The sequence below is a fragment of the Myotis myotis genome, unplaced genomic scaffold, assembly GCF_014108235.1.
Source record: "Myotis myotis isolate mMyoMyo1 unplaced genomic scaffold, mMyoMyo1.p scaffold_m19_p_9, whole genome shotgun sequence".
NCBI classification, from domain to species: Eukaryota; Metazoa; Chordata; class Mammalia; order Chiroptera; family Vespertilionidae; genus Myotis; species Myotis myotis.
Genome location: NW_023416401.1, coordinates 44098523 through 44122076, shown reverse-complemented (window position 1 = coordinate 44122076; position 23554 = coordinate 44098523). Strand labels below are relative to the sequence as shown.

At 36.1% G+C, this 23554-nt stretch overlaps 1 protein-coding gene across 2 annotated transcripts in view; it reads right to left on the bottom strand.

The window, feature by feature from the left end:
• The window catches only part of NETO1 (neuropilin and tolloid like 1), an 86653-nt gene that overhangs the window by 14771 nt on the left and 48328 nt on the right, over positions 1 to 23554 (bottom strand). For both annotated transcript variants that reach the window (XM_036323430.1, XM_036323429.1), the window contains exons 5-7: positions 14230 to 14271; positions 13986 to 14113; positions 6065 to 6293 (exon numbers count right to left, since the gene is read on the bottom strand). In XM_036323430.1, the coding sequence (XP_036179323.1) occupies positions 6065 to 6293; positions 13986 to 14113; positions 14230 to 14271 (399 nt within the window). The remainder of the gene's footprint in view (positions 1 to 6064; positions 6294 to 13985; positions 14114 to 14229; positions 14272 to 23554) is intronic.

Below are 23554 nucleotides of genomic sequence, written 5' to 3'. Positions count from 1 at the left end.
TTCCCCTGGTGGTCAGTGCACTCCCACAGGGGGAACGCCGCTCAGCCAGAAGCCCTGAACCAGGCTCACTGCTGGCAAGTGCAGCGGTGGTGGCAGGAGCCTCTCCCATTGGGATGGGCCCAAGCCATCAGTTGGACATCCACAAAGGGCTCCTGGACTATGAGAGGGCACAGGCTGGGCTGAGGACCTCCCCACAAGTGCATGAATTTCGTGCACCGGGCCTCTAGTAAGAAATAACTATTAGAGCCAAGCATAAATGGACTACTCTCAGGGTTGTGACTCTGCAAGTTCAAAGGCTGACTATTTAGAATAATTGTTCCCATCTCCATACGACAAATGCATACTGCCTATTTTCAGAAATAGACATAAAGAACAGTGGCTATAAAGCCAAAAACCAAAGAGATCAATGTATATTATATCCTAAAATCCCACCCAAAATTACAAGGACTGAGCTGCCTTCATTCATGTCCACAGGATCCCTGGCAGATCCCTGCTCTACTTAAGACAATGTTGATCTCAAAAGTTCAATGACAATTCTGCAATTTCTAAGGAATTCAATAAAAAAAAAAAACAAAACAGTTCAAGGTCATAAAGTATCAATCTATCCCATTATCTTAATAGTTAATCTGTATATACATGTTTCAAGAACAATTTAACCAAGCCATTCAAACAATTTCCACTTTTTAAATGATTTTAAACACTCACTACTAGTGTATATTCTTAGGTTATTTTTTAGATCAACAGATGGGGCCATCTATATCTATGTCTATATTGATGTCTATGTCTATGTCTACGTCTACGTCTACATCTATGTCTCTATCTGTATCTATAATTTTGTACCTAGTTTAGAATTTTGATATATAGGGCTAAATTTCCCTTTTGAAAACTTTTACTTTCCTACTAGCCTACATATTTATTTCATCACATCATCTTCAAAAGCAGGTATTTCATTATTGCTATTTTTGAAACATTTTTATGGAAGAAAATGATGTCTCATTCCTGTTTGGTTTACATATCCTTGTTTACCAATATGCAGAGTTGTTTGTTTCCTTTACCAAGAGCCATTTATGCTTCTCTATAATTTTGTTCACTTCATTTGCCCCATTTTCTATTGGTATGCCTATAGAACTTTTTCCTATTGTCTTATATAAACTTTATTCTTTATATCATAACAATATTTACTCATTGTCTCTCCTTTATGCTGCCATTTGGTCTCCAGTTCAGTGTTTCCCTTTTTATTTGACCTATGTTTATATACAAATGCATATTTTAAATTTTGTAGGTTTGTGCATAGTGATATGTTCCTTTATCCACACTGTTCTGTATCTATTTTAGAAAGATGTACCAAAATATGGCACATCCCACAATTTTTCCAGCATATTTTGTATATTGTTGATACTGAAATCTGTGCCATCTGTTACTTATATGGCTGTATGACATATATAAGTAAATATTTCTGTATTAATACAGTGGTCTTAGTACTTTTAAAATACACAAACTCATAATGGTGAGGCTGGAGATCTCTATCAATAAAACATCAATTTACATTTTAGTCTATGTTATAATTGGTAACATTGCTTCCTCTATGGGCAATATTTTCTTTCCTTGGTCAAGTACATAGTGAGCATAATGACTTTTGATCTTAGAATTCACCCCTAATATGTAAGCATATTTGGTCTTGCTTTTTCTAGTGGGGCAATTAAATATTATGGTTTCAAGTTAAATATAATTAATATATATTAAATATAATTAATATTAAATATAATTAATATTTTTGGTGTATATTCACAGTGTTACTGAACTCTGTACTTTTACATTAGTTATTGAATTATAATTTCTATACTTTTTTTCCATTTAGGATCCATCAAATTAGTTAATTGAGGTGATATGACAATTTTATTTGTATACCAAAAATTAGGAATTTGCTCTATCCAGTGTAGAATGCAAATTATGTGCATAAGAGGCAGATGGCAGGTTTAACAATGGTCAAGACAAGAAAAGATAATAACACTGAGCTGTGAAATAATAATCTATTACCTCGCAGAAGAGTAGAGATCCAACTTAAAAAAAATGATGGAGAAAAATCTCTACAAGGAGAGAATTAGGCTTTTTAGAATACGCTTTAGAGTAGATAACTTACTAAAGTAAATGAGGAAGTGTGTGGTGGGAGTGTGGAGCAGAGTACCAGATATAATTGAACATTTTCTAAAGTAAGTCACACCCTTGAATTTAATTTGAATCAGTGTGCTAGCATCTTAAAGGGAACAAACATCTTATCCATCTGGTTGCCATCAGTGCCTGGGTGCTTGTGTGCCTACTGAAGGAACAAATGAATGGACTGAGGAATATGAATAGTGCAAAAATGAAAACTTACTGATTATTCGGTTAATAAAACTATAGTAGATACCCAACTTTAAGGTTAAGCTGATGTTGGGGTGAATATTTTTCTTATACTGCCTACAGTTATATCTTTCTATATCTCCTAAACAATCAAATTTAGGAATAAAAATATATTAAAAATATAATATAGTATTTAATATATTTAAGTAATATACTAAGTAACATAGATTGACATTACAAACTTACTGGCTTAAAACAACACCCATTTGCCCTAACCAGTTTGGCTCACTGGATAGAGCATCGGCCTGTGGACTGAAGGATCCCAGGTTCGATTCTGGTCAAGGACATGTGCCATGGCTGCTGGCACATCCCCAGTAGGGGGCGTGCAGGAGGCAGCTGATCGATGTTTCTCTCTCATCAATGTTTCTAACTCTCTATCCCTCTCCCTTCCTCTCTGTAAAAAAATCAATAAAATATATTAAAAAAAACCCAACACACCCATTTATTATCTCAGTTATGCAGGTCAGAAGTCTGGTTTGAGTGAGTTCTCTCCTCAGGGTCTCAGAATGTTAAAATTAAGGATGCATTAGAGGTAAAGAATTGTGGATTGGGTTCTTATCTGAAGCATGAGAATCGTGGATTGGGTTCTTACCTTCCAACCTCATTCAGGTTATTGAAAGAATTCAGTCCATTGGGGTTGTAGGACTGAGGTTCCTGCTTTCTTACTGGCTGCCAACTGGGGGACATTCTCAGCTCCTGGAGGTCCCCCACCATTCTCTGCCAAATGGTTCTATCTATAACACGGCAGTGTGATCCCTTAAGGCTAGGAGTATTTGCTACAGCTTAGAGTTCTGACTTCTTCCATCCTGACATTTAGACCTTTTAAAGAGGCATAAAAATTCTTACTAATATATTTTGTATATAATTAGACCAATCAGGAAAGTTTCCTTTATAATTAATTCAAAGTCAAGTGATTAAGGGTCTTACCTACTTATGTAATAACCTTTTGGCCACATAATGTAACATGCTCATGGAATAACACCCCATGATATTCACAGATTTTTCTTGCACTCAAGGGGAGAGATATATATATAAGGCTTGTACACCCAGAGTGAAAATATTGGTGTCATCACAAAATTCTGCTTATCATAGGACACCCGCTGGCTCCAATGCTTCACTTCCCTCTCAGGTACAAAATACATTCACTCTTTCCCAAGGCTCACAAGATTATCACTCCATTACAACACCAATTCAAAGTCCAAAATATCATCTTAATTTCACCAGCTCAAAGTCAAAACTTTCCCCATCTCAGTCATCTAAAATGGTACAAATGAGGCTCCTGAGAGCAGACTTTGAAGAAGCCTGACCTTCAGTCCCAAAGGTATAGTCCCCTCTATGTATGTACTCATGAAACCAAAGAGACAAGCTACTTGCCCCAACACTCCCAACACACAATGGTGGGACATCCATAAGATAGCATGTATAAAGATTCTGGCTCACCAAAAAGAGAATAGAAAGTGAACAGAAGCCACTGGTCCAAAACAATTTTAAAATCCAGCAGGGGGGAAATGTTTGATTTTTCTTGATTATGTTTCAGGTTCTATGACTTAATCCTCTGTAGCTGTGGACTTTTCTTTCCAAGCTCTTGCTTCTGTTGTCTGAGTCATCCTTCCTTTCTCATGAAAGGCAACATACGTTTGCAGCTGAGTAGTTTTATCACTTGCTTCACACCATTAGGATTTTGGTTTTCTGACAACCTTTCTGTATTTTGTACTTGCTGTCCCTTTCAGTCCAAGTTGACAGTGTTTATGCTGAAATAATTTTCTCAAGAACCTTGTGGACCTTGCTTAAAATTCACTAGGTTTTGCTCTCTTACACTAAAGTCACACCCATAAATCTGTTTGTGATCATCCCTTTTCTCTCCTTGGCTCCTACTGAGATCGCTGAAGGTCATTACCTTTAATTCTCCAGGAGGCCTTCTGTTAGGCATACCATTAACCTCTCAAAATGACCTCTTAGTTACTGACACTGTGATCTTTTGATATTTCTCATGATTAAACAAAGGTTGTGTGGTTACAATGTTTAATCAGTTTTACAGTTCATTTCAGAATATATTTAAATGTTAAATAAGTTATCTTTCTTAAAGAATACAAGTCACACTTAATACTTAAAAATGTTATGATCTCTTTTGCAGTACCTCTAAATGTGCCCATCTCCATTAGATAGATATTAAAGCAAAACTACAAAGGCAATGACTAAATTAGTTTCAATAGAAGATTATTGTAAATTTATGAGATAATCACAAAGAATGCCATTGTAATACTCATCATTCAAATGAGAGTAATCATCTGTTACTGTGTAGGAACATAAAATGTAGAGTGTTTTTTTCCTATGGAGAAAGAGGACTCTGTGTCTTCTGGATTAGTCATTGAAAAGTCCACCCACTTGAATGACTTCTGGAAATAATTTAATTATATATGCATGGAAACTTTTACCTTTTTCACAAGTAGGAATATTTCTAATAATATATGCACAGTATAATATCATTCATCATTTCTTACATAAGAAAAAATTTAAATACTCATAGATCTTCATCAATCTGAGTTGGAAGGGACCAATATTGCCTGAATTTCTTCAAAAAAACATGACAAGAATTTTGGGTATTCTTTTTCCCCAAAAAAATACCTTGCTGAAATAAAGACAGACTATTTCTAACATTTTGATCAACTACTGAAATGAAGACATAGATAGCAACCTGCTTTTTAAATCTGCAAAAATGCTGGGTAAGTTATTTAACACACTCTATGATGGTATCAAGATTTAGAAAGACTGAGTGACATTCAATACTTCTGGGGTCCTAGAATTCTCCAATTGGATAATTAGAGAGGAATTTAAGACCTGAACTATTTATTCACTATACGAAATAACTGTCTGATAGATTTAGCATTTATGAATTGAAAAAGATTGGCTACTGTGCCTATCATTGAGAAATCCTTGACATTTCAGATATATTTGAAAATGTATAGCTTCAAATTACAAGGTGCCAATTTGTTAAAGGTAGCCAATTTCTCAGGATTATTTTCTATTTGCATTCATTTATTAAGCATGAATTATTCAAGGTTTCTAAAGAATATCCCAAATATATATCTATTATTATGACTCATTATTTGTTAGAACACAATTTTCTGAAATTGCTATGCTTTGTACCTAGGTCTGGGTATCACACATTGTGCCATTTTATATATTTTTTGAAACTTTTTATATTTACTCCCTTCCCAAGCATTTCTCTCTCTTTGCCCACTTTAATAGAAACTCTGTAGGTGTAGACCTATTTGAAATAAATGGGACTTCAAGAGAAGCTTACTGAAGAGAACCTACCAAATATTTCTACATATGTTTTTAAGATTTATACTCAAACTTCATCAGACGCTGCTGTATCAGTTCTGTAAACTTTGTAGAAGCTCAACCAAATACAGAGAACTCATTTCCTAGCCAAATAGTGGAAATCGTCTTTAGCAAGGTTTTGATACATAAGTAGACAGAATGTCATGGGTAAAACTCTCTCCTGTCACCGGATTCCAAAGAAGGAAAAGGACTTTCCATGATTCTATAAGTTACCCAACCACACCCTGCTGAGCTCAGACTGCACCGAGAAAACACCACTAACAGCTATGAGACTTGCATCACTGCACACATGGGAAGGACAGCCAGCCCAGAAGCTTACGTTCTTGAAAGGATGTGAAGAGCATCTGAAATCTGCTGTTCCGACTGCCCTCGTCCGCCCACATGCGGATCACCCCCAGGCCTGTGCGCAGCATGACGTCATTGGCCACAGTGCTGCAGAACTTGGCTTTCAGATCCTCCACAGAACTGCTGCCGTCATACACGGCCACAAAATTCCTCTTGCATTCATTTGAGTTCTGCATCTCATAGTCCAAGAATCGCAAGTAGATCTGTAACACAAAAAGGACACAATAATTTCCCCGAATCAAAATATGAAAGAAGTAGAGTACCAGAACTCCCTTTCTCTTTCTCAGACTCACAAGACAGTCTTGATTGCAATCAATGGTATTATTTTTCCCTGTGGATAGCAAGAATGAAGGATGTATAAGTTCAAATTGTGTTTCATATTTTTTCAAATGTTATTATCCTTTCTTTATGTAAATGTCCCATTTTCCAAGGCTGAGGATTTTTACCCCAAATGGTCCTATTTCTCCCTATAACAGTACAAATATGATGCATTCCTGTTAAAGTTCCATGGCTCCCACTTACTTGCAAAAATCTATGGATATAGATAATTTGTATTAATACCAAAGGAAAAGAGAAGGTTATTAAAAGGTAGTCTCTGTCTTCACTATGTTGAAATTATTTCACAGAACTACATTGCTTCACTTTTGAGCTAGATTATATATATAGCTAACCTACGATTATTTTCAACCTAATATAGAGAATAGTCATTTAGTTAAGGCCACATAAATACAAATTAATTAACATTTAATGAATATAAGCTATTATGCAATCTACTTTATAGGTTATTTTTAAAGACTCCCAACAACTCTATAAAGTTTTATTGACACATTCAAATGAAAAAAACCCCAGATGATATAAATTGGAAATTAGACATGAGGTCCCTCTAACTCAGTGGTTCTCAACCTTCTGGCCCTTTAAATACAGTTCCTCATGTTGTGACCCAATCATAAAATTATTTTCGTTGCTACTTCATAACTGTAATGTTGCTACTGTTATGAATCGTAATGTAAATATCTGATATGCAGGATGGTCTTAGGCGACCCCTGTGAAAGGGTCGTTCGACCGCCAAAGGGGTCGCGACCCACAGGTTGAGAACCGATGCTAACTCCTTGGTCTATAATCCTCCCACACAATCACACGGCTTCACACATACTTTTATGATCAACAGTTAAGATTTGACTCTGTTCCAATGTGCATTAAAAACTACAAGCAATTAATTCAACCAATGATAGATTTTAAAAATTTTAAAATAAGTCATTTGTCCATTTATCCACTAATTCAGCAACATCTACCCCCTGGCCTCTTACTTTGTCTTGGACACTACTCAAGGCACTGAGGATGGGATGGGGAACACGAGGATGAGGGCCGGGGATGAAAATGTGTGTCCATTAAATCACGGCAGAAAGATGAAAGCCAAACTGTGAGAAGTGAAAACTCAGGCACCCTAAGAAGGCTATCTGGGCGGGTTCTGGAATCAAAAAGGCATCTTCCATACAGATGTTTCTGAAGTGTTTCACATTTTTTAAAACATGAATGCCTATAGGCTCTTTCCTCTTAAACGCCCTCTTATTAATGTATCACTTATAAACTAAAGACAATGCATTCAATTAAAAATTCAACTCTTTCATCACTCAATATTCTTTTTTTTCTTATTTTTTCACAATCTATGAATCTTATAAGACAATTTTTTCCAGATCTCCTTTCCCCGCCCCCACATTAATAAATTTTATTAGCCCAGCTGGTGTAGCTCAGTGGTTGAGCATCGAGCGATGAACCAGGAGGTCATCATTCGATTCCTGGTCAGGGCACGTGCCTGTGCTGCAGGCTCAATTGCCAGTAAGGGGAGTTCAGGAGGCAGCCGATAGATGATTTTCTTTGATCACTGATGTTTCTATCTCTTTTTCCCTCTGCCTTCCTCTCTGAAATCAGTAAAAACATATTTAAAATTTTTTTTATTATTTCAGATAAAATAAATCTCTCTTCTGTCCTTGATATTCTCATTGAGAGGGGCACTAATGCTTATTAACTTAACCCTCAGAAAAGTGTTTTTTAGCCTCCACTGATACTTCTGTGATATTTCAAGTTTCCCAACTGTCCTGGGTGTTTTGCCAGTTCACCTCCAATGCCTGCCCCAGTAAAAGTTATGCTTCTAAAAAAGCAAATCTAATACTCATACTAATATCTTTCCCTGGCTTCCAAATGGTTATAATGAAAAAAATTAAAATCCATAAACTGGCAAATTTTCCTTCTTATCTTTGAACATCACATAGTTATTTTTATGTACATAACAGAACTTCTACAAGAAGTAAGCATTTTCCATTCTCTGTCTACCAACTTCTTTCTGAATTTTCAAGATCTAGTTCAATGGCTGATTGGAATTTCTGTTTTCTTTATGACTTCATTTGTTCAACATCCATCACATATTATTTAAATGCTAGTGTTTTAAGTGCTACACATAATAATGATATAGAACAAAGGATATTTTCATTATTTTAATATTATAATTCTCAAAATAACATATTTATAAAACTCTAAACTATAACATAAAACTAAAAGACACAGTGTGTTGCAGAATTATAAGGAACAGTTGCCATAACTCTCTTAAAATGAAACAAATAAGGTTTAGAAAAACCTAAGTAACATTCTCAAAGTGACACAGGCCCCTAAGAGTGGTAATGAATTCAGCTTGTCCTGACAATATGCCCCTCAGTATCACACTACACAGCCTCACATATGTATTTTTAAAATTCTCACAGGCTTATATTCTATAAAGCAAGTTAAAATCTTAAAGTAAACAAGCTACAACAAAATTAGTAAATAAGCAAAACCATCTCCCTTTTCCTAAAGGGGCAAAACCATCTCCCTTTTCCTAAATTGACCACTGAGATATAAGTGAGGTTCAGTGAAAATAAATGTGTCCCTCTGAAGTCAATGGCTGTCTTCAGTTTTCCCCAGAGATACAGTGATTTGAAAGAAGAATATTGCTACCGTTAGAGAGGCAGTGTGTATATCCCGCCCACGTTTGCTCATGTGACAGTTCTGGAGAGAAGCTGTATTTTCCCTAGAAGGTGATTGATTTGCGAACTGCAATGACCTATGTCTATGTGCCTTCTATAGTTAAGGGCCATTCTTGTTAAACAGAATATTAATTTACAGAGGAAGTGAACAATTTTATTCTTCACTTCTGAAGTATTCAATTATTTTTTAACTTTTTCCTTATCAATCAAGAAAAGAAATACAACAAGCCAGTGGGTATGTAGCTTTGCTGGGTGCAGGGCTGTTACTACAAATATCATTAGCCAGAAAAGTGACCCAGGTTTCCCACACTCACTCTCCCAGGCCTCAAGTAAAAGCCCTCCCTGCATTACACTTTAAACAATATTCCAGCAATTAAAGCTAGTGCCATAGCATCACTGAGGGAAAGGGTGCCATATGACAGTGTTTTTACTCAGGGGAGTAAATGACAGAAAGCCCCCAGTCTCTCTGCTGAAAAAAAGAGAAAATGACCAACAGAAACATTTATAACTCCAGTAAAATAGTCCAATTATAATCTCTCGGTAAATCATTTGGATGCATTCTTCTTTCAAATCAATCACGAAGTTCGAGCTGACAAAATGATTTATTAAACACGACTTGGGAAGCTTCGGAACGCGTAAGCAATTTCTAGCGATATCTGTCTTCCCATCACATTAATAAGGAGAGCAGGGTCCCTTTTGTATACTTACAGCAGGTAAATCTAGCCAACAATTTGCTAAGTAATATATTTACAAACATTTAATCCTGACCGTTCAACCTGGTGCCTCCCTTCACATCACAGTGATGTATAGAAAACGCGCATTGTTTGGGGCAGTTATTTAAGACTTGCCAGAACACTTTTCTCCAATAAAATACAAATTAAATACACACAGTCTGAGAAACACTGTCCATGGTTTCAAAACTTTACACTTTGATAAAGCCACATTCAAAAACTTGTGTATGCAGTCCCTGACACTGAAATATTGCCGGTTCAATTTCCGGTCAGGGCACGTGCAGGAGAGAGCAGGTCTATGTTTTTCACATTGAACCTTCTCTTTCCCTCTCCCTCTCCCTTCCTTCCTTTCTATCTCTCTCTAAAAAATAAATAAATAAATAAATAAATAAATAAACTCTCATATATATATATATATATATATATATATATATATATATATATATAGATTCCTCCTATAGAATCTCACTTGATCTTTGGGAAGCTCCATTATTCAAATATATATATATATATATATATATATATATATATATATATATATATATTGTGTATATATAGCCAGGACTTGTGCAGTTGCTGTTTGATTGTGACTGGATATGCTGGGCTATGTCCAGCAGGACACCCCATGAGTTTGGGAGGCAGCAGCATCCAGAAGAAAGCCAGAATGTCAACCTCTTTTCTGGAATGTTGGTAAAACACACACCCTACAACAAATCTCAATATAACATTATAAACATTATTTTCAGATCACAATAAATAAGTATCAAACATTTAAAAAGTCCATCTGAGTAGCCCTCCAAATTCCAGTAGTGCAAAACTGAGATATCATTGAAAAACAGAATTGAACTGTGACATTTTCGTTGGTAGTTACCTAGCCAGTTAAATTTTTCACTTTGTTTACCAAATTCTCATTTCCCTTTTTTGAGATAATGAGGGCAAACTCAATCTTTAGAACTCTAAAAGGTATCATTGTGATCCATTAGAGTTACTATTCTTTGTCTATTGGATTAGTTTTCTCCTTGCTCTGTAACAAATTACCGCAAATTGAGCAGCTTGATTTATCATCTCTGTAGGTTAGAAATACTAGGAAGCTAACTGCGGTCTCTGTTAAGAGCATATACTAGTATATGAGGCAGAAACCCCAAGTCTTTATAGCTCGTTTTCTTAACCATTTGCCAGGGGTCTGTTTTAGCTCCTAGAAGTCAGCCTTAGCTCTTCACTCTGACTTGCCCTTTGTCCACAGCAAGAGAAAACTCTGATGTTTAAAAAGCTCCCGTGATTACATTAGGCTCACCTGGATAAACTCTCTTTTAATTAACTCAGAGTGAACCGATTGGGAACCTTAATTGCATCAGCAAAATCCCTTTTGCCAGGAATTTAACATAATCAAGTGTGTGATATTTTATCTCACTCACTGTCCTAGGGACTAGGCTGGAAATCTCAGGGGTCATCTTGAAGATTCTGCCTACAGCAATTAAGTTCATTATATAATTAACACAACATCACTATGAAATTGACTTATTATATTTGTCAAGGTTTCTGATTACTTTATCCTAATTTTATTCAAAATATTTTTGAAATAAGGAGCAATGTACTCAAAATTAATTTGAAGTTTTAAATGTTGGGTAATTACTAAAAGCTAGAGTTTTATTCTCCCAATACCTAAAGTCATTAAATTATCTCCATTTATACATTTTTATATGCCTTTGACCAATTTCTTTTCCTGACTTACAAATTTGACCATGTCCCCGCATAGTGTGTTTTTGTGGACTGTACTGGGAATTAGGAGATGAAAATCTTTTTCAGCACTGTTACTAACTAGCCAAATATTTGGGCAGTCATCCATTACAGACTCATCAAGTTTTGGCCTTGAAAGGAGTTTAATATTATCTGCGCCCAAAATTTACTTGATTTTTTAAATTATTATACAAAATTCCTGCCAAACTCTACTTGGATTCCTCCTATAGAATCTCATTTGATCTTTTGGAAGCTCCATTATTCAAACAAAAGCAAAAACCGTATCTATGTTGAATCAGAAGCTATATTTCTCCAGTTTCAAACATTCAAATACATTGCAGTACTAAACCCCAGCAGACTAGCCTAATCCTATGATTCCAGTCAGATGACAGCCTTCAAAATTTGGAAGATTGCTACCACATCCATTTCTCTAAGATAGATATCAGTTTATTTTTTCCATGAGTTTTAACTGGATGACAGACATTTTGCTTGGCACTAATAAGTAAGCCAAATTTCGTGAAATTAACATTCAAGTAGTTAACATGACTTGATTTCACCCAACATTTGTTTCTGTACCAGACCCAGAACAAGACAGCATGATCCCCTTCTACCATCCTTGCCCTAGAAGCTATATGAATACCAAAGACTTGCTTACAAAGGCATTTTCTCTCATCCCATTGTTAACCCTTATAAAACTTCATCACCCTGACTCAGCTTATCCATCTGTCAAATGAGCTAATGAGTAATAGATTCCCAAAGTTCTCCCTGACTGGTATTCCAAATTCTAAGAAACTGAATTAATCACATTCTCATTAAAGGTGACCATCTGTGTTACTATTCTCAAACAAAGCAGATATCATTTATTGTATTCTTAATTTATGTACTTCACATACATTTTAATAGAACCCAAAAAAGCAAGATGTCTCAATCACCAGTTATCATTCAAATATTCACCCAGAGCCAGTTCGAGTTTAATTTTTATTTTGATCGTCGTTTCTCATAAGCTGCTCGGAACTCCATAAAAATAGAAAACCCACATAGGCAGTCACCACCAGTTCTTGCTTGTATCCAGTTATTCAAAGCCATTTCCTATACTGTAACCTTTAATTTAACAGAGAAAGTCTGTCACAATTGAGCCATCTTTGTCCTGCTCTGCAGGTGGCTTCCCATTTGGGTAGTAGAATGTCAAATTCTGTAACAGACAGGTTCATTGGGTATTGTTCTGAGATTGTACAAAAGACAGCCTATTTACCAGCTGGGAAAAGGTGTGTGTTTATACTTCCATTAAAACCCTCTCTGTAACAGTGACAGTGACAAAGATGCTAGCTGTGACAATAAGGTGGTACTCATATGTGTCCAGCTGGAAAAAAATACTTTAAAAAAAATCTTTCATTCATAGAGTTTAAGAAAAATGTAGCACGTGCACATGAAACCACAGATTATGTCAAAGAACATAAAAGAGCAACCCAGCTCTTTTGTAAATAGATGAAGTGAGTTGAGTTTTATGGCACCAATAGCCTTTTATATTTTTTTAAGGAGGAACCACTGCCTTTCTTTGCTATGCAATTAATATTTTCAAAGATTTGTTTAGATGCAAAGTGACCTGCAAGTGACAAAGCTGGGAGGTGGACCATGGTCTCTAAATCTCCATACTGAAAGTGGGGAAAGGGTGTCACACTTCCAAATTATATGCAGATCCCAGAGTCCTAGCAGGAGAAACCAAGTGAAGAAAGACAAAAATATATCCTGCAATACGGACTCCCTCAAAGATGACTCTTCTTCCCCTTGTCTTAATATCCAGCCACCAAATTCTGTGGTATCTACAGGTACAGTTCCCTTCATCTGTCTACCATCATAAGCTGGTCTCCATGATGGGGATTACTACTTACTGTTAACCCCTCTGTCACAGGGGAAACTGTTTTCCCTAATATGGATCTGATCACATCATTCTCCTGCCCCTCACATTTCCAGGTATCACTAACACTCTCCTAGGTCCTGTTTGCCATGGACCTTTTTACAGGTCTATTTTATCTGCCAGAGATCTGTGGATTTGTAAACCCTGGATTATTTCTTTCCTCAATGTGATTTTAGGTTAAAAAGCATAAGTTTAATTATACTTAGAACCATTGCTTAGGGATAACATTTCAATCCATTTTTCACAGGAGTGGAGCTATGGTAGTGTCTATTGTTCAGATTATAAAATGATCTTTGGCACCATCTGCATATTTCTTATGATGTGAAAGTTACACTGAACAGGGGAAGACAAGTTGCAATTCAAAACCCAAATAAAATGATAGCTTATTGTGGTGTTCTGAAATGCACTGAGCACATCTCATTTGCTGGAAGGTTGTTCAGGCTGTAGACACTCCCCAAGTCAACTGTGCAGTCTGGGTTTGACCTTGAGACTGACCTTGGATCGTGGAGGAGCTCGGATGTACCACTTGCAATCAACGGCCTCGCTAGCAGAAGCTTTGCCTTCCTTCATAATCTGTATAGATTCCACAATTCCTTCTGGACCGCCCATTTCAAACTCACACACTACATAACAAAATGCCAAACAAACACAAAAATGGAGCTTGAATAATAAACCAAAAGTATATTTCATAGCAGAAAACAAAGTCCTCTGAACATTATTAAATATCTATTTTACCAACCTGGTAATGGTTTCAAAACTCCAAGGTCCTTAAAGTCAGGATCTTAAAAATTGAGAAAAAGACAATTAATGTTATTCTGCCTTTATTACAGAATAATAAATGTTGAGTAACATACCGTTACATGATGTTGTGTAACATACCATTAAATGATTCAGAAATCTGCCTAAAAATCCACATTAGGGATAATTTAATGCTTAAATCAGAACTGCATGATAATATTGACTGAAATGTTAATTTATGTAACGTATTGTTATTACTATAGAGTTTTTATCAATATAAAATAAGCTGTTGTGTTGTTGTTGTTTAAAAAAAAAAAACACACAAAAACACCTTCCAATGCCATTCTGTCCTCAGATCATCAGATATGAATCTTACTCATTATCTCTAACTCCATAATTGGACAATAGATATATTGGTAAAATATATGCTTAGATAATTCAAAGTCTGGGTAAACTGCCATTTATTCTAGATACAACTATTTTGTCTGATTTGAAAGATTCTGTAAATTGTTGAAACACAATTTTCAGCTGAAATATTGGAAGCACAGAGTTAATGTAAAACCTAAGGCTCCGCACACGTGGTGGACTGCACAATCTCTTTTTCCTCTATTCTTTTCCCTAAGTTTTCATTCCATGTTGTAACTACTCATCACCCATTCTCCTCAGCTTCCTCTCAACCTACAGCAGGTCCAGGTATCTGCTCATAGTCTTCACATAAATGCCAGAGAAGCTTACTTTCTCATGAGTCTCAGAAAAGTCCGTAGATGATAAAAACCCAAAATGATGGTCTCCCTTCTATGCCTGGGAATTGATTTTGAGATAGGCTTATGATGATGAAAGTTACACTGACCAGGGGAATCTCCCAATTAGTCCATGATATAATTTAAAGGTATTATGATATAAAGGTCAGCCCACGGGAGGGCTGCTGAGAAAGTTTTCCTCAATAATAATAATAATGACAAGGCAGGTATATTGACAGTGAGCTCATGATGAGCAGAATGGAGAGCTGGAGAAGTGAGTCCTTATCTGTTCACTGGGCTTGGTAGTAACCTGCAGTCACCCCCTGAGGGTCTTTGCTTTAAAAACAATATGAGTCCTTCTACTCTCAGTTACTTCGAATTGGATTTTCTTTTATTTATGGGCGAAGGCTTCAAAGCCTATAATTTATCTTGGAGACCCATCATGTCCAATTTAAAAAATGACTCTGAAATTTAATTTTATTTTACTACTAGGATATTTGTTATAAATTTAAAATCTTGTAAAGTTAAATATACAGGGTGGGGCAAAAGTTGGTTTACAGTTGTGAGTATTCGAAATACAGAGCTTATGCTTGTATTGTTATTTATTCATGATTGCATTATTTCTATAAAAACAACTGTAAACCTACTTTTGCCCCACACAGTATTTTTCAAGGTACTGCTCAGCAATAGTCTAGGATTGAAATATGAAAGGAGAGTGCTCTTTCTGGAGGGAGTTAGTTCTGGATGTTAAGACTGTGTGTGTATGTACATCCGTGTGTCTGTGTGGATGCGTTAAACCCACAACTGCAGACCCACAGTACTCGTCATAGGTTGTTGTTTGTGCGCTTGTTAAACCATAGCATTCACTGATCTGTTGAAATGGAAGGCGTGGGTCAGCCATGCTACAATTTAGTCATATCGCCTGCTATTTAGACTCAGTTTACTATGGGACATTATTAGAAGTGGTCATACATTTTGCATCAAGATACAAATTCCTTTATTCTTTTACCTTTCTGGAAAAAAAAGAAAGAAGTACCTGAATGCAATTTCCATGAAAGTAGACATGAGAGCAACATAATTACCCAGGATTAGGACACCCCTAGCAGGCTTTTCCCCTTCATCTAACTCAATAGGCATTTGGTTATTCTTTCAAATGATGTATATTTAATACCAACTGTACATAAGAGCAGAGCCATGTTTTGTATACAGTTACTCAGATGTGTTGTCACCACAAGGCAGTTTTGTTGATATTGAAGAGACCATCCACATTGTCTCTTATTTTGACATCCAGTTTGCTCACCTCAGTTATTTAGATTTTTTATTATTCATTATAACCTTTTCACTATTTTGAATAATGCTTAATAGTCATTATTATTCACTACCTCCTTTTGGATTAGTATATTTCAGCCTTGCACGGCTGTTCCTATGATCATGTGGAAATGTGGCTGGTATACTATTTTCTAGTTGAAGGCTAACATTTGTCATTTTTATAACTCATGCCAGACAATGTCGAGAGAAATGCCAGTTCTTGCAATTGAAAATTTATTTTTGTCTTTGTATAATGCACTGATAGTTTAAAAAAAAGTTAGGAAAAATTATCTCTGCAATTCCATTTGAATTAGCCACCAGTCATGTCATCATCACCATAACTAATGGCCCATACAATCTGTGAAAACAAACAAATACAAACAATACAATGATTTTTAAAAACAGTGGACACTGAATTTAAGAATACTAAGACGGACTAATTGCTCAGGTTGTTCAAGGATAATGACAAATTGTTATGCAGAAGTGCAATGAAGTTGACTAAGTTATCTCCTATTCTAGGACCCCCCCCCCCCAATCTACTCTCCACTATGCAACTGGAATACATTTTTTAAAATATAAATTTAAATCTAACCATGATACACTCTGGCTTTCCATTGCTGTTGGAATAAAACCAGAACTCTTTTTCATGGACTATAAAGCCCTGTGTTCTTGCCCCTACCACCTGACCCCAAATAACCCCCACTGCTCACCTCTGCTCTCTCCTCTCAAGAACATTGACCCTTTCTCTTTCCTGCCGCTTCCCAGGACCCCAGTCTGTTCTTATTCTCAGGGCTTTGAACTTAAACCCTTTCCCATCTGCAATGGTTTTCTCTCAGGTCCTTGCAGAGCTGGATCTTTCTCATTTTTCAGTTCTTAAATCAAATATGATATTCTTAGAAAGGTCTTCCTGGGGCGACCCTGTTTACAGTGGTATTGTTTCTTTTGTTACTATAGTTGACTATTATTTTGCTACTTGTTTTGTTGACCACATTCTCCCATTGGACTGACAGACACTTTCTCCACCACCATTGCACTGCCCATGTCTAAAGGTGGTGAGAAGGATCACACAGAGCATTTCAAAGAGGCCTCCTACCTATGGAAAGGAGAAATCTACTCCAAACGAAATGGGAAAGCTGTGCACGAGGAACAAACAAATGACAGAAGCTATCAGTCCTTCAGCTTTATAAATGTCAGTAATTTGCCTTATTGTGATTCCGGCAGAAAAAATATTTTCTAGTAATTTTATTGTGACAGTTTGATTGCAACATTATTTGGAAACAAAGAATTGCTTGAAAAGTATTGAATATTTCAAATGTAGACATAATTAGCTCTTGAAAAGCGGAATATCTCAGCTACTGTGTGTGCTTCTCCAACCGATATGATAACTCATCCATGAAGATGCGTTGGCAGTGTTGTTCACTGCCAGTTTGTAGCTATAACAAATATTTGTTGGATTTCAAAGAGCTCATCATATTTATGTTTGAAAAATTTGGTTCTTTTTCTTAAATGATTGATCTCAAATTGAGGCTACAATGGAGCTAGTTCTTGCAATCAGTTGATTCAAAAATGTTGTGTTGCATCACACACAATAAGTTAAATTTTAATATCCAGAAAGCCTGGAGAAGAAAAGATTGTCTTATACTTTTGTTTCTTATTTTAGAATTTTGGCATTTGCTTTGGTGTAGATTCTTCACATCCTTGAGTCAAAGAACTCTGTTTTGCAAATTTCTTTTCAGCATTTTTAGATGTGACATGGTACCATTGAGTCAAGAAAGAAAATAATCTACTTTTCCCTTCAAAAGTCTGCAATGCATCTTTTCACATTAAAGAAACCACATAAATAATTTTTCATTTGTTTTATAATGAAATAATAAATGTTAATATAATAATTGTATAAATATATAATAACATGTTTCATATTAAAGAAAACTAGAGGCCTGGTGCACAACATTCATGCACTGGGGGTGGGGGCATTCCTCAGCCCCACCTGCACCCTCTCACAGTCCGGGACCCCTCAGGAGATGTCCGACTGCCAGCTTAGGGGAGCAGGCCTAAGCTGGCAGTTGACATCTCCTGAGGGGTCCTTAGTGCTGCCCCGGAGGTGGGAGAGGCTCCTGCCACCGCTGCTCCACTCGTCAGCCATGAGCCCAGCTTCTGGCTGAGCGACGCTCTCCCTGTGGGAGTGCCCTGACCACCAGGGGGCAGCTCCTGTGTTGACCATCTGCTCCCTGGTGGTCAGTGCACATTATAGCAACCAGTCGTTCTGCCGTTCGCTCAATTTACATATTAGAGTTTCATTATATAGGATAGTTATTCTATATTATTTTTTGTATGGAGGAAGTTTTTTGAAAAAGTAGTATTTCAAAACAAAAAGAAATAAAAGCTTAAACTTGTTTGTCACCACTCTGAAACTCAAAATGACAAAGTTGCTGGAATATCTTACAAAATAGGTTACTGTGTTGCATTGACTGGAGAAGCCCACACAGATTCTCAGGAAACTAATCAAACAGCTGCCACTGCTGAATGGCTACTGGATAAAAGTCAGTGGGAAAAAAATCCCAGGACACAGCTGCTGTCTAACCATACAGTAGCACTCTGATTTTCAATTTTAGGTGAAGCAAGAAGACAGAGTTAATATCTTGTTTGTGTAACAAATAGACAAATGTGCAGACATGGTTGAGCTGGCTTATTTTGCTTGAATTTGTCCAGTTTCAGCATGGGGTAATCATCGAAGGCTGCTTTCATGTGGCTGCTTGGCAGCAAAATGGAGTGATGAAGTATTCAAAACATTGGATAACTGGAATCTTATGACTTGTAGGAGAACATCTGTGTTGATGGAGCAAAGTCAATGGTGAATGAAACTGCTGATGCCCTAACATGAGACAACAGCACCAATCTTCATGGTTAGCATTGCCTGTACAACTTATCCCTATGCATTTGTGGGCAAAGAACTATTTTACTTGAAAGTCTCCTTAATGAGGCCTGGCCGGGTAGTTCAGTTTGTTAGACCTTCATCCAAGGTTGCAGGTTCAATCCCTGGTGAGTGCACATACAGGAAGCAACCAATGAATGCATAAATAAGTGGAATAACAAATCAATATTTATCTATCTATCTATCTCTCTCAAATCATTAAAAAAAGTACCCTTGATGAAGCACTAAAAATTACTTTTCTTAATTTAAAATTTTGAATGCACATCTTTGCTTCAGGCTGAACATAGTAAATTTGTTGATTTTAAGGGGAACAATTGACAATGTTGGCTGCAAGTGATAAAATTCAAGCTTCAAGCAATCAATGTATATTTGACAGTTTCTCAAGCCTTAAGAATTTTTAAGTGTGACTGTTGATCTGAACAAATATTATTTTTTGCCTTAAATAATAAAATGTGTCAACATTTGGAAGATATGTATAACTGTGATCCAATAACTGTCAACTAGTAAGGCATGATGTTAACCACATGGGGGTTAAAGAGGCATTCAAAGAACAAAATACATTGATAGATTTTAATGTAACAGAATATAAAAATTCATTGATAGAGTTTCACATTCTTCATTGCAACTAACCTTTAAGAAACTATTGCTTTTTGAGGTTTGAAGTAGTATCCATCTGAAAAGACTACAAAAATATTTTTTTTTCTAGTTATATATCTCTGTGAGGCTAAAGTTTCCTCATATATTTTACCCATGAAGACACATTGCAACAGATTTAATGCTGAAGCAGATGTGAGAATCTAGTTGCCTTCTAATAAGCAAGATATTAAGTAGATTTACAAAAATGTGAAACAATGTAACTATCTAGTTTTTATTTTAATATTTATTAATTAATATTTCAATATTAACAAAATGTTTAAAATGTTTTTATGTTAACACATCATTGGTTTATTAATGTAATTTTTCTATATATTAATAAATAGCTAATTAAAATTTTACCCTAAGTGTATAATATGATAAATATTGAATGATATAGCTACATAAACGAAAGCACTTTGAGGTCTTCAGTATTTTTTAAAAGAGGATAAGCCTTTTGAAACTCCAATATTTCAGAATTTCTGCTCTAACATAACCCATCTTGGCATCAGAGATAAATGCCTTCTCCCAACAAAACTCTAAGTTACAATTTAACTCAGGCTTGTACAATGCCTTTATTTCATATCCCAAAGGAATTTCCACAATACCAGCCATGCTATAGATGGATTTTCAGTGAATCATTGTTTATCTGATGAGAATATTACTGAATCAAATCAGAAGCATCTTCATTTTACAAATAAATAAAATGGGAGTTCAACAACTTTAGAAATATGCAACTTGTTTTAACTTATAACCTAAATAACTTAGTAGCTATCTGTATATCTCAAATCCCGAAATATTTCTAAATTTTTTTTTTTTAGCTATAATGAGGATGTTGTTTGTATACAGTTCAAGTATTTCATTACCACAGGACACAGTGACATTCCCAGAACAGCATTTATGAGGAAAAGTAATTGCCTGACTTGTCCATGTAATTATATTTACAAAACCTTCTGATTATAGAAATCAACTTTGATCCTTTGATGTTTGCTTTGCATAACTCAACTACCTGACAGCTGTCTTAGAAAAAGTTAATCAATATTCTTCTCAATCTTTCACAACCTCATACATCTCAAATTATGTCATTAGCTCCATAATGTCTCCACTTCTCATCTCTACTGACTTTTGAAAGCCCTGTGATGTCTGTGGGCATATCTGTATTAAACCAGACATGGCATCGATAACTGTCCATGTCAATGGCCACTTTCCCATTTCCATCCTTCTTCGCTTCTCTGCAACCCACCCCACTGTTAATCCCTGGCTTCCTACTCAACATAGAAAAGCACTGTGTTTATAGTTTTTGAAATCTTGAAATCAGTTAACTGAATTTAAGATGCTGTTTTAAAATTATTTGCAAAAGAATCTTGACAGCACAGTATTAAAATAGTTTGCTCCATCAAATCTTAAGAATCTGATTTATTTCAATCTTGTCTAGAAGCAACATCACTCCAGTATAAAATCATAGCAGAACATTTTAAACCTTTTTTAAAGGTCTACTGTTACCTCGAAATATTGGGTTGGCAATTATAGCTTTACATGGAGTTTGCCTTTCAGTCTTAATGGCAGCACAGAGATCAAGTTCACACACCTTGCCTTCTTTTTTCATAGTGTAACATCTAATTTACTCATATATGAATTTTAGGAAATCAAACTTTACAAGAATTTCAGGAAGGAAATTTTCAAGTCCTTTAAAATGTTAGTTAATATTTTCATGGCTTTCTTGCTTCCTTATTTTATTTATTTAGCAGTAAAATATGAAGGTGCCTCGTGATGCTTGTATTTATATTATTAAATAAATTGGGAGAACAACTCTTACAAATGAGTGCACAGACGCTGGATTTTGCTTATGTTCACATTAAGTAGGTTTTTACTATGTTTGTTTTTATTTTTGTGTTTTTTTTTTTGATAGTCACAAGGCAATAATATTGTTTTGTGGGGAAAATATGCATTTACTTTATAGAATAAAAAACAGCTTAATGGAAGGAGGGAAGAACTCATTGGAATGACAAGAAATAAATAAGATTTAAAGAAAAACAGATTGTTCAAAACTGGTGTTTGGTGTTTGCATATTTGAATTAGCTATCATAGAACAATTTTTTTTTTCCTATCCAAGATAAACCAGGGAAGTTCTTGATGGATAATTAGCAAACTTCACTCCCCCAATTCTCTCAGAACACTGTCATTCACTCACCCAAGTTAGTCCATCCTAAATCACATGAAACCCAAAATGAACAACCCTCCCCTTTGAACCACCCTTTTCACTAGAGCTGGGTTAGTAGAGCACTTTGCACAATGGTGGTGCTAACGCTTAGTTATAAAACATTTCTGAAGCCCTCCTCTTTCTACTACTTCCCATTCACTCCTTTCCCATTATGCATTCATGTTTATTGATATGCACAACTGTGTTGATTTGCAATCAGGGAGAAGATGTTGACCACAGAAGAGGTTAGAGCTAATACACAGTGGTAGTAAGGAGCGGGGTCTGAACTTTTATGCCCAGAAGAGTGGGAGCACTTTTCATGATGCCATGTGAGAGTCTGGGAGCAAATAACTGCATTGCTTGGGGACAGGGCTAGCGAGCGTGCACAAGGCTGCAGAGGGATAGCATGCAGCGGCCAAAACCTGAATGTGGGGTGACAGCACAAGTGGTGTGTGTGTGTACACTTGTGTGGTGTGGGGGTGGCTTATCTTCACATCAGCCTCTTTCATCCCACTCTGTCACTGTGTGCTAATAAACAATGTCACATAAAAATAAAAACATTAAAACATTTGATAAGAAAAGGTAGATTTTCTCCATTTCATTTAAAAAAATACAAATGCAAGCATCACAGGAAAGCCTTAAAGTTACAGCTAAATAAATATAGTGTGGACACAATAAACCTGTATAAGCCATGCAAATGGAGCCTCAAGATCTATTGTGCTTCCTGAATTTGGTGAGCCTCACCCCTTCTACATACAGCTGGAAAGACCTTTAATTGGCAGCATTGGGAGCATTCTCTGCTGGTGGCCTTGGCAAGGACACCAGAATGGATGTGCCAGGCACCAGCAGTACAGAAGGGCCAAGGGAGCCAGTGCAGGACGGGGGGGAAAGCAAATGTGAAAAGCCAAGTGCTGCCCTCCAATAGATTGGAGTGAAAGCACACAGGAGGCCCCTCTTGACAAATCCTGGAGAAAGCCATGGAATGAATAGAAGAGGATACATTCTGCTTGTCTGGAGAAAGGGCTGAAGTTACCATATTCTGTTATTAAAAGTAAGTGTGTCCTCATTTCTAAGTCACAAGGCTCATCTCTTTTCGCCAAGGTTGGAATCTTTGAGTTCTAACCATCCGTCTGCTCTTCAAATCAACAAAATGCTGCGACACACTTTTTTTTATAAAAGCCACGTGCAATGAGTAATGATATAGGACAACTGAGACTTAAAGGCTACAAAATGATATACCCAGCAAGTAGTTTAAAGAAGCTTATATAAGAATTTTATGGTAAACAGAATGAGCTTAAAAGCAAAACCAAAACATACAACCAAAAAGTAGGTTGGATATTTATTTTGAAAAGAATTCAGCAGAAAGATTTAATGATGTTAAGCCTATATTATGTAACAACAATTATTGACAGAATCCTACCTTCTCAGGCATCAATTTCCTTCTTTCTAAAATATTAGATAAAAATATCAACTGGGCTTGATGTGGAAAGGGGGGGGAACTTGGGAATATTGA